The 12,697-nt window shown below is 44.2% G+C and overlaps 1 protein-coding gene across 3 annotated transcripts in view; it reads right to left on the reverse strand.

Annotated features, from left to right (window-relative positions):
- The window catches only part of LOC132502717 (protein HIRA), a 74,723-nt gene that overhangs the window by 23,292 nt on the left and 38,734 nt on the right, over positions 1-12,697 (reverse strand). For all 3 annotated transcript variants that reach the window (XM_060118784.1, XM_060118786.1, XM_060118787.1), the window contains 2 exons: positions 9,974-10,171; positions 8,167-8,328 (listed from right to left, as the gene is read on the reverse strand). In XM_060118784.1, coding sequence (XP_059974767.1) covers positions 8,167-8,328; positions 9,974-10,171 — 360 coding nt within the window. The remainder of the gene's footprint in view (positions 1-8,166; positions 8,329-9,973; positions 10,172-12,697) is intronic.

Genomic DNA, 12,697 nt, shown 5'->3' on the forward strand with positions numbered 1-12,697 from the left:
GATTAAACAACATTTCTAAATAACACATGGATCAGAGAAAAAGTCTCAAAAGAAAATTTAAAAATATTGAATTAAATGAAAATGAAAACACAATGTCAAATTTTATGGGATACAGTGAAAGCAGTGCTTAGAGGGAAACTTATTGCAGAGAATGCATAAATTAGAAAAAAAGAAAGACCTGAAATAACTTCACCTTTAGGAACTAGAAAAAGATGAGCAAGCAGTAGAAAATTAATTATAAAAATAATAAAAAATAAAATAATATTAAATAATAAATATTAAATAATAATAATATTAATGCAATAATAAGCAAAATAATGTAAAGCAAGCAGAATAAAGTAAATAGTAAAAATTAGAGCATAAATCAATGAAATTGAAAAGGGAAAATAGAGAAAAATCAATGAAATAAAAAGTCGGTTCTTTGAAAAGATCAATAAAATTGATAAACTTATAGTGAGGCTAATCAGAAAAGGAGAGAGAAGACACAAATTACTAATATCAGAAATGAAAGGGGAGGAACTTCCCTGGTGGCGCAGTGGTTAAGAATCCGCCTGCCAATGCCGGGACACAGGTTCAAGCCCTGCTCCAGGAAGATTCCACATGCCGCGGAGCAACTAAGCCTGCGTGCCACAACTACTGAGCCTGTGCTCTAGAGCCCGTGCTCCACAACGAGAAGCCACCGCAATGAGAAGCCTGCGCACCTCAACAAAGAATAGCGCCCGCTCACTGCCACTAGAGAAAGCCCATGTGCAGCAACAAAGACCCAATGCAGCCAAAAATAAATAAAATAATTTATATAAAAATAAAGAAATGAAAGGGGAGGTGAGCAACAAGGATTTACTGTATAGCACAAGGATCTATATTCAGTATCTTGTAATAACCTATAATGGAAAATAATCTGAAAAATACATAACTGAATGATTTTGCTACACAAAATATATTGTGTGAGACTAACACAATATTGTAAATCAAATACACATCAATAAAAAAAGAAAGAAATGAAAGGGGGCCCTCACTACTGATCACATCCCTGGACATTAAAAGGATCATAAAGGAATATTATGAACGACTTTATACCCATATATTTGATAAGTTAGTTAAAATGGACCAGTTCTTTGAAAAAAAAAATCCACATAACTCACACAAGGAAAAATAATCTGAATAGACCTGTATCTATTAAGGAAATTAACCAACAATTAATAATCTTCCAAGAAAGAAAGCACCAAACCCAGACAGTTTTACTGAATTCTATCAAACATTTAAGAAAGAAATTATACCAATTCTCCACAATCTGTTCCAGAAAACAGAAGTAGAAGAAATAAATCCTAACTCCTATGAGGCCAGCATTACCCTAATATCCAAACCAGATTACAAGAAAGAAGAACGACAGACCAATATCTCTCATGAACAAAGATTCAAAAATCCTCAACAAAATATTAGCAAATTGAATCCAACAACGTATAAAATGAATTATACACCATGACCAAATGGGATTTATTCCAGGTAGGCATACTGATTTAACATTCAAAAATTAATTAACATAAGCCACCACATCCAACAACACTAAAGAAGAGCATTATGACCGTATCAACTGATGCAGAAAAAGCATATGACAAAACCAAACATCTATTAATGATAAAAGCTTAGCAAACTAGAAATAGAGAACTTAACTTGATAAAGAATAACCACAAAAAAAACTTACTGTTAACATTGTACTGGAAGACTTAGCTAATGCAGTATGACAAGAGAAGGAAATAAAAGGTATAAAGATTGGGAAGGAAGAATAAAACTGTGTTCAGTGAATAAAAACATCAGTGATGACACTATGTCATTGTAGAAAATTCCAAAGAATCAATAACAACAAAATCTGTAACTAATAAGCAATTATGCCAAGGTTGCAGGATACAAGGTTAACATACAAATGTCAATTGCTTTTCTATATACTAGCAATGAACAAGTGGTATTTGAAATTCTAAACACAATACCACTTATACTGGTGCCAAAAGAGCAATAGTTTGATAGAAATATAACAAAATATGTACAAATTTTATATGAGGGAAACAAAACTCTGATGAAAGAAATCAAAGATCTAAATAAACTGAGATATTCTATGTTCATGAATAGGAAGACTCAATATTGTTAAGATGTCAACTTTTCCTAACTTGATCTAGAGATTCAATGGAATCCCAATAAAAATCCCAGGAACTTATACTGTAGTATCAACAAACTTATTCTAAAGTTTATATGAAAAGGAAAAGACCCCCAAATAGATCTAAACAAATGTAGTCAACTGATCTTTGATAAAGGCAAAGACATAGAATAATCTTTCAACAAATGGTGCTGGCACAAATGGACGTCCACATGCAAATACTAAATCTAGACACAGACCGTACATCTTTCACAAACATTAACTCAAAATGGATCATAGATCTAAGTGTAAAATGCAAAACTATAAAATGAGAACTCAGAAGAAAACATAGTAGGAAGTCTAGGCGAGCTTGGGTTTGGCAATGAGTTTTTTTTTTTTTTTTTTGCGGTACGTGGGCCTCTCACTGTTGTGGCCTCCCTCTTTGTGGAGCACAGGCTCCGGACGCACAGGCTCAGCGGCCATGGCTCACGGGCCCAGCCACTCCGCGGCATGTGGGATACTCCCGGACCGGGGCAAGAACCCTTGTCCCCTGCATTGGCAGGCGGACTCTCAACCACTGCACCACCAGGGAAGCCCTGGCAATGAGTTTTTGATACAACACCAAAAGCATGATCCATGATAGGAAAAAAAAAAAAAAATCTAATGTGTTGGACTTCATTAACATTAAAAATTTCTGCTCTGAGAAAGACACTGTCAAGAGAATGGAAAGCCAAATCAAAGACTGGGAGAAAATATCTGTGAATCACATTACCTGAATAAAGACTTGTATCTAAAATATACAAAGAATTCTTAAAATTCAGCAGTAAGAAATAACCAATTGGGGCTTCCCTGGTGGCACAGTGGTTGAGAATCCACCTGCCAGTTCAGGGAACACGGGTTCGATCCCTGGTCCGGGAGGATCCCACATGCCGTGGAGCAGCTAGGCCCGTGCGCCACAACTACTGAGCCTGTGCCCTGGAGCCTGTGAGCCTCAACTACTGAGCCCACGTGCTGCAAATGCTGAAGCCCACGCGCCTGGAGCCGGTGCTCTGAAGCTAAGAGAAGCCACCACAATGAGAAGCCTGCACACTGCAATGAAGAGTGGCCCCCGCTTGCCGCAGTTAGAGAAAGCCCACGCACAGCAACGAAGACCCAACATAGCCAAAATAAAAAAAATAATAAAAAAAAGAAATAACCAATTTAAAAAAATGAACAAAGATCTGAACAGGCACTCACCAAAGATGAGATGGCTGATAAATGTATGAAAAGATGTTCAGCATCATATGTCATTCAGCAATTGAAAATTAAAACAATACCACTAAACACTTATTAGAATGGCTAAAACCCAGAAAATTGATGATACCAAACGCCAACAAGGATGTGGATCAAAGGAACACATTCACTGTTGGTGGGACTGCAGTCATTTTGGAAGACAGTCTGGCAGTTTCTTACAAAGCTAAACCTAGTCTTACCATACCAACCAGCAATTGCACTCCTAGGTATCTGCCCAGTGGAGATGAAAACATATATTCACACAAAAACCTATACGTGAGTACTGATAGCAGTTTTATACATCATCTATATATAATTGCCAAAAAATGGAAGCAACCACGATGTCCTTCAATGGGGGAATGCTTAAACTGTGGTACATACAAACTATGTGCATCCATACAATGGGATAAGATCTGTTAATAATAAGAAATAAGCTATCAAACCATGAAAATGCATGGAAGAACCTTAAATGGATATTACTAAGTAAAAGACACCCATTTGAAAAGGCTAGGTACAGTATGTTTCCAATTATATGACATTCTAGGAAAGGCAAAACTGTAGAGACAGTAAAAAGATCAGTGGTTTTCAGCTATTCAGGGAGGACGGAGGGAGGGATAAACCGCTGAAGCAAGAGGCATGTTCAGGAGGTGAACTTACTGTGCCTGATACCAGACCCTCCTGCTGCCTCGGAAGCAGGAAGCTTGGCCCTAAGTGAATACTCACTCGCTGCCACTTCCTTTCTTATTTTTTGGGGTTTTTGATTCTTTTATTTATTCACTGCCTTTTCAAGGGAGAAGCTGAGAATGCAAACTTGATGAGCCCTTATTCTATAGTTCCTGCTGGAGCTGTATGTGTGGCTGAAAGGCCTTATGAGATGTGGGTAACACAGCTACTGAGGGACAATCCCTGGTGGCATCAGGGCCCAGATCATGCATCAAGACTTTGCCCTCTAGCAGCCTGATTCAAGGGGTAGCCTCTGCACTTCTCAAAGAAGGGTCTGCACTCCCCGAGAGCTAGGAATTGACAGTGATAAGGGCCATGGAGACCTGCAAGGTGAACATCCTTCCTCAGTGAACAGAAGGAATTCCTAGCTATGATGACCTGTGGTTTCACTAAGGTGGAGATTGTGTTTTATTCTGGCTATTCAGACCTCACTCCATGTCCAAAACTGAGATTTCAGTACTTGCTTAAGCCTATGAAACATCGGTCACTCCCTCTTGACCAATGCCCCACAGCCCGCCCTCTTTGGGGAACTGTTAGGTGCACGAAGACCCTACCCTCTGCCCTCCAGACACTCCTCCTTGGGCTCCACCTCTTCACTTCTGCAGCACCCAGGCCATTTCCTCAGATCAAATGTGCTCCTCAGCTGGGCCTCCTCTGCTGTCAAATATGCCCACTGAGGTTTTTTCTTTTGGACGTGTGGCTTGCAGGATCTCAGTTCCCCGACCAGGGGTTGAAAACTGGGCCCCTGGCAATGAAAGCACTGAGTCCTAACCACTGGACCGCCAGGGAATTCCCTCTGCTGACTCTTCAATTGCAATGATTATTTTTTCTTTTCCAAAAGTATTTTTGGGTTCATTTCCAAATCTATCTGGTCTTTTTGATGGTGTATTATTTCTTACTGAGCTATAATTCACGTACCGTAAAAGTCACCATTTTAAAGTATAGAATTCACTGGTTTTTAGTATATTCATAAGGCCATCAATCATCACCACTAAGCCTTGAGCCTTTTCATAATCCCCCAAAGAAACTTTGTATCCATCAGCACTCACCCCATCCTGCCCCGGCAACCACTAATCTACTTTCTGTCTCCATGGATTTGCCTATTCTAGAATTAAATATAAATGGATGTGGTCCTTTGTGACTGGCTTCTTTCACTTAGCATAACGTTGTCAAGGTTTTTCCCTGTTGTGGCATGTATAAGCATTCCATTCCTTTTTATTGCCAAATAATATTATTGATATATTGTATGGATGTACCACATTTTAAAAATCCATTCATCAATTGACGGACATTTGGGATATTTCCACTTTTTGGCTATTATGAATAATACGGATATGAACTTTATTGGGTCTTCATTGTGGCATGTGGATCTTTCATTGCAGCATGCAGGCTTCTCTCTATTTGTGGTGTGCAGGCTCAGTATTTGCGGCAAATGGGCTCTCTAGTTGCGGCGCTCAGGCTTAGTTGCCCCACAGCATGTGGGATCTTAGTTGCCCGACAAGGGATCGAACCCATGTCCCCTGCATTGGAAGGTGGATTCTTAACCACTGGACCACCAGGTAAGTCCCCTGATGTGAACTTTTGTGTACAACTTTTTACATGAATACGTTTTCAATTCTCTTGGGTATCTACCTAGGTGTGGGATTGCTGGCTCAGACAGTAACTATTTTAACCATTTATGGATACGCCAGATTGTCCTCTAAACCAGCTGAACCATTTTACAATCCCACCAGAATCTATGAGGGTCCTGATTTCTCCCCATCCTCACCAACATTTCTTATTATCTGACTTTCTGATCACGGATCCTAGTGGGTGTGAAGTGGTAGTTCACTGTAGTTTTGGTTTGCATTTCTCTGATGACTAATGATGTTGAATGTCTTTTTATGTGCTTATGGTTGTTTGTGTATCTTCTTTGGAGAAATGTCTATTTAAATCCTTTGTCCATTTAAAAACTGGGTTATTACTCTTTTTACTGTTGAGCTATAAGAGCTCTTCACTCAGATATGATTTGCAAGTATTTTCTCCCATTTAGTAGGTTGTCCTTTCATTCTGCTGACAGTGCTCTTTGAAGCACAAAAGTTTTAAGTTTTGATGATGCCCAATTTTTCTATTTTTTCTTTAGTTGCTTGTGTTTTAGGTGTCACATCTAAGAAATAGTTTTCTAATCCAAGGTCACATCTATGTTTTCTTCTAAGAGTTTTACAGTTTAACTCTTACGTTTAGTTCTTCAATCCATTTTGAGTTAATTTTTATACATAGGATAGTATATGAATCTTTCCTCACGTTTTATCTTTCTTGTCTTTGACCATCTTACGCATGTTTATTTTACAGCCACCATCTGACAATCTCCCATCAGAGGTACAGAGGTCTACACCTTCTGCTCCTGGTGTCTCCTGACATGCGTGGATGATCAGGGTTTCTTCACGGGCTTTGTTCCTTTGGACTCTGAGTCATCTCAGGCAGTGTTTCTTTAGTGGGAACACAGTACCCCCTGGGGTCAGGATGGATTTATATTTCCTTTGCCAAGTGCCTCTGGGGTGTTAATTAGACTAGAATCTTCTTTTGTGTCCAGTTCTTGGCTTGGTGATTTCCAGATGACAGAGGTAGTGTTAAAGTGACCTCCAATCCACTTGAGGGCAGGCCAGTGGCGACACAGCCTCAGGGGAAGACTGTTTTCCTAACTCAGAGGGCAGGCTGAGACATTCCAGGCTCTGGCCATGTTCCTATGCTGTCAGCCAGGTTTCTTCTAGTCCCCCTCTCACTGGAGGTACACTTTTTTTAGCAGCTTGACTTCATGCTAGTGTCTTAATTCCAATCCCTACGTGGCTCAGGCCTAAGGCCCTGTCTCAAATCTGTGTGGCCATTAATACTCAAGGTCCTTGTTCACCAGGCCAGTAACCTCCTGGCCTAACACCCACTGCTCTGGTTGTTTTGTTCACTCTTAGATTTTGGCTCCTAGGGGCTTCACTTACTTTCTTGTGAACTAGTCACATACTTTAGGGACACATGTTATGTTTCATCCAGCATTTCAGAATGTTTAGCAGCAGGGAGGTTTCAGATCCTCTATATTGCTGGGCAGAAAAATTGCTGGGTAAAAAGATCACATGAAACACCCGTATAAAACAGACGTGACCACACTGCAGACCCCATGCCATAGTCACCGCTGACCTGAAGGGACAGTCATCCCATGCTGGCTTCTGAGGCCTATTCTCCAAGGATGAATCCCACTCAGACAAGCAGTTCTGAGAACGTGGGTGAAGTCCCGGGGACAGTACAGTGTGGCTTTAGCTCCAAGACACCGTCCATGGCAAGGACAGGTCTCATCCCAGATGCTTCCACCACTGGGCACCTTCTGGCCATGTGGCTCCTGCAAGAGTCTCTGGCCCACGTCCCTGATGTGGCTAATGGTAACGCTGAGCCCAATCACCTGGCAGTGGGTCACAGCTCCAGGTTGGCACTCAAGGCCCTGGCCTGTGTGGAGGAAGGTGGCCCGGCCCCCGCTCAGACTCTCCCAGCCTTCGACTTGCTGGACCAGGCAGTGAGCTCCGTGCCACAGCAGGCTCGGCAGGAGGCCCTCCCAGGAGGCAGAGAAACTGTGTCAATAGCAGAGGCTGAAACACTCAGTGTGGCTCCTCAGGAGGACTCCTGCCGCCCCATGACTGCTGCCTGTACTCAGGAAGGTGCAGAGGACATGCTGCAGGGGCTCAGAAGCCCGTTGGACCTCACAGAAGCCTCCCCTCCATCACTTTAATCTCAGCTCCCGACCTCCTGGTCAGTGTCTGAGCAGAAAGCCAGGACCAGAGCCTTCCACCCTCTGACCATCTCAGCACAGCCTCTGCACCCACCAGCCCTTGTGCCTCTGCCCTTTGGTCCCCCACCCCCACCCCATGGCTCTGTGAAGCAGCCACACCTTTCTCCTCAGAGTGGTGGCTCCTGAATACAAAGGGACAGGAGTCTGCACCCTCACGGGAAGGCGGACGTGGCACAGCTGGCCCAAGTCTGTACCCTCCCCATCTCTGGGGCCCCACACAGCCACCACCTACCTTTCCATAGCTGTCGGGGTCAAACCGGCCAAGGCAGGAGCCCCCGGCGTGGCTTTGGAGCGCTCCGTGAATCGGGAGTCGAACGCTTTCATAGGTTCGATCTTGGACGGGGTTGTGAGGATGGAGGGGGATGGTGCAGCGGGAGCAGAGGCCGCATTCACGCTGGGGGTGGGGTGGAGACGGAAGGCCACATCAGCACAACCCACTGAGGATCCGGGAGTCCGGGATTTGTGGGGCTTGGAGCCAAGTGAATGGGGCACAAATATCAAACTTCCATAAATAATTTCAAGACGTAATCGACTATTGCCAACTTTCTTTAATACTTTCACATATTAAAGTTCTGGGAGTTTGGCTTTCTGAGAAGACTGTGAGCAAATGCACTCACACCTGTACCACTTTAGTGTTCTCAGAGCTTCTGGGGGTAGCACGAGGCCTCAACAGCGGTTCCTACAACCCCCTTTTCCTCACCACAGAGCTCTGTCTCCACAACCTGAATACAGCAGCTCCACCCAACCCACTCTGACCACCAGCTCTGACCACAGTCTCACAGGGACAATCACACACCCTTTATGCTCTCCTCCAAGTGCTCCCTGTGTCTCTGACTCCACAGAGAAAAGGGAGCTCAGGCTGAAGCTTACCAGCTCCGTTGTCCCAGCACATCCCACACGCTGGGTCAAAGCCATGGGGACTCCTCTGCCCACATCCGGGCTAACTTCCCTCCCCGCCGCTGGACCCCAGGCCAGATGCCCGCAGGCACCTGTATGATCCTCCCCTCCTCTCCGGGGACCTGCACGGCCAACTGTTGAACATTTTGCAAACCTGGCGTCCTGTCCTTCCCCAGACACCCTTCCTCCCAATGCTCTGCTTCCTGACTGGTCTTGCTGCTCCATACCCATCTCTTCCCTCAAGGGAGAGGGGACACTCAAAGCCTGGCACATGCCTCCACAGTCATGACACCAGAGGCAGGAGCTGTGATAATGCACGGCCCTGTCCCTGGTGACAGAGGGTCACGTTGACAGTGTCAGTTGTGTGCTAGTGCGGCAGCTAAACTTGGGCCCCACTGTTGGTCATTTCCTAAGGTGCAAGTCCCAGCGCCTGTGTGTCCACTCCAGGGAGAAGCCAGCCTTCCTCCCCTCGCCCACCACTCTTCAGGCTCCGGGCCTCTGCTCTCGCTGTTGCCCCTACTCCCCAGCCCTGTCCCCTGGCTCAGCCTAAATGAGAAGCCTTCCTGAGACCTGCCTGCCAAGGCCCTCAGAGGGCCAGTCCCACACCCCTGTGGCCACCTCTTCCCCTACCAGCCTAGATCCTCCCCGGAGATGAGGACCCACCAATCAACCCCTGCAGACGTCGGGCCTGGCACAGCTTGTCACTCAGAGCAGGCGCTGGGCAAATGGCTCCTGGCTCTTAGTCATGCTCCTCTGGTCCTTTCAGACTTCTAGTTTGGTTTCCAGGTGATGGCCAGTGAAGACATGGGCTCCCCGAGCAAATGTATTCTGAGTGTGAGGGGAGTCTGTGCCGTGGCACATGAGCAGGCCAGCCTAAGGTGGGCTGGCCCCGTGGCAGATGACGCGTCACGGGCCAGTTGCCACCCTTAGTATTCCCATCCTGGGACTGCATCTTCCCCCAGGACATGAAGTCCTCAGGGCCCTAATCATCAGACTCTCCTGATCAAGGCTCCCTTCTGAGCAGGCCCTCATCTGAAACCAAGCACGTGTCTCTTTTCTTTACTGAAGAGGCCACGAAGTGTCCCTGGAACTGTCCAGACCGCACTTGCCCAGGTACAGGACCAAGCTTGGCACCTACTCACCTGTCCTTACTGACAGAATCGCCCGCAGGCCTGGTGCCGGTCGCTGCCACAGGATCTGTGGAAGGCTTCGAGGTGCCGAAGGGGACGGAGGTACTGGAGTCCAGCGGCAGCAGTTGTGGGCTGCTGTGAGAGGTGAGCATGGTGCCCGCCAGGGAACCCGAGAGCGGGATGCTGTTGAAGAAGGCCGTGGAGAAGTCCCTGTTGTCAAGAAGGAGAAAAGTCAGCCTTGGACGTGGAGCACCACGTTGAGTACTTACACATCCTAAGCAAATTTTTTTCTGGGTCCAATGGCAATGTATTTTCATGGCAGAATTTTTATGTAAGTTACAGAAAAGTAAAAAGGAAATTAAAATCACTTCATACACTACATTTAATTAGATCTAAGATGAACTGGTACTTTATATACCACTAAGAAAGAAAAAAACTGCGACCGATTTTAACTGTCAGGTGTCACTGATAAGATGCACCCTGATCTTAAGAGGTGTTATCATGTGCAAATGTGTCTTGGGGCTGGGGAAACACAGCGCACAGAGTGGGCCTCTCTTTCATTATGGGCAGCGTGGACGTGCCATGGTTTACCCAACCAGCCTCTCGTGAGGAACAGCTGGACGGTTTCCTGGTGTTTCTGTAACACACACTGCTGTGTGCCGGCTGAGGACCCTGGGTATCGTGGCTCAGCCATGCACAGGCTCTGAGGCCTTGGGCACCTCAGCCACCATGTCTGCAAAAGAGATGACAGGACCCTCCCCACAAGGCCGCTCTCTGGACTAATGTACTTCCTGTAGTGCATGACACGGGGCACACACAGAGACGCCTGCTGTTATAACTGTCATCCCACTTGTTTCATACGTTACATGGGATAAATTCCTAGAAGGAACTGCAGCAGCAAATGGAATGTTCATCGACGATTTTGGATAAATAGTTCTCAAGGGCCCTGCTTTGAGGTTCACCTCACAAGCCGTGCATGGGTGCCTATTTCCCTAAACCCTCATCAATGGTTTTATCAACTTTTTTTTTTTTTGCAGTACGCGGGCCTCTCACTATTGTGGCCTCTCTCGTTGCGGAGCACAGGCTCCGGACGCACAGGATCAGCGGCCATGGCTCACGGGCCTAGCCGCTCCGCGGCGTGTGGTATCTTCCCGGACTGGGGCACGAACCCGTGTCCCCTGCATCAGCAGGTGGACTCTCAACCACTGAGCCACCAGGGAAGCCCTTTATCAACTTCTTGATACCTGATAATCTGAGAGATGAAAAATGGTATCTTACTACAATTTTAATTTGCTATTATTTTGATGCAAGGTTGAAATATTTTCATCTAGAAACACCTGATTTCTTTCTTGGGAGCTGTTTGGTCATATCTGTCATCCATTGTTCTATTTGGTTACTGGTCTTTATTATTGATTGTAAGACTTATTTACATATTCAAAAATTCCTATATGGACAGGAAATATTTTCCCCAGGATGTTGTGCTTTGACTATTTATCATGTAATTTTCCTTGCAAAAACATATTATTTTCATGTGGTCTAACTTTTGTGTAATTTGTAGAAGACTTTTTTTTACCTCTGAGGTTATGAAAGTATTCTTCTATGGAATATTCCAAAATTTTAAATAATAAAAAAGTTAAACATTAAAAAAAATCTCTGAGATGTTCAGAATGTTCTCTGAAAAATTTCTGAGCTGTGCAAAATTTTAATGCGTGAGATAGGGCTCCAAATGATTTTTTAAATTTATTTTATTGAAGTATAGTTGATTTACAATGTTGTGTTAATTTCTGCTGTACAGCAAGGTGATTCAGTTATATACATATACACACACACATTCTTTTCCATTACGGTTTATCATAGGATCCTGAATACAGTTCCCTGTGCCATACAGTAGGACCTTGTTGTTTATTCATCCTATATATAATAGTTTGCATCTGCTAATCCCAAACTCCCAATCCATCCCTCCCCCACCACCTCCCCGCTGGCAACCACAAGTCCGCTCTCTATGTCTGTGAGTCTATTTCTGTTTTGTAGATAGGTTCATTTGTGTCATATTTTAGATTCCACATATAAGTGATATCATATGGTATTTGTCTTCCTCTTTCTGACTTACTTTTACTTAGTATGACCATCCATGTAGCTGCTAATGACATTATTTCATTCTTTTTTATGGCTGAGTAGTATTCCATTGTATATAAACCACATCCTCTTTATCCATTCATCTGTCGATGGACATTTAGGTTGTTTCCATGTCTCAGCTATTGTGAATATTGTGCTATGAACATTGGGGTGTGTGTATCTTTTTGAATTATTGCTTTCTCCAGATATATGCCCAGGAATGGGACTGGTGGATCACATGGCAACTCTACTTTAGTTTTTTGAAGAACCTCCATACTATTCTCCATAGTGGCTGCACCAATTTACATTCCCATCAGCAGTGTAGGAGGGTTCACTTTTCTCCCTTTCCAGCATTTGTTACTTGTAGACTTTTTAATCATGGCCATTCTGACCAGTGCGAGGTGGTACTTCACTGTAGTTTTGATTCGCATTTCTCTAATAATTAGTGGTGTTGAGCATCCTTTCATGTCTCTGTTGGCCATCTGTATGTTTTCTTTGGAGAAATGTCTGTTTAGGTCTTCTGCCCATTTTTTGATTGGGTTTTTTTTTTTATTATTGAGTTGTATAAGCTGTTTCTGTATTTTGGAAATTAAGCCCTTGTTGGTCGCATCATTTGCAAAT

This window comes from Mesoplodon densirostris, chromosome 15 (assembly GCF_025265405.1).
Source record: "Mesoplodon densirostris isolate mMesDen1 chromosome 15, mMesDen1 primary haplotype, whole genome shotgun sequence".
NCBI lineage: Eukaryota > Metazoa > Chordata > Mammalia > Artiodactyla > Ziphiidae > Mesoplodon > Mesoplodon densirostris.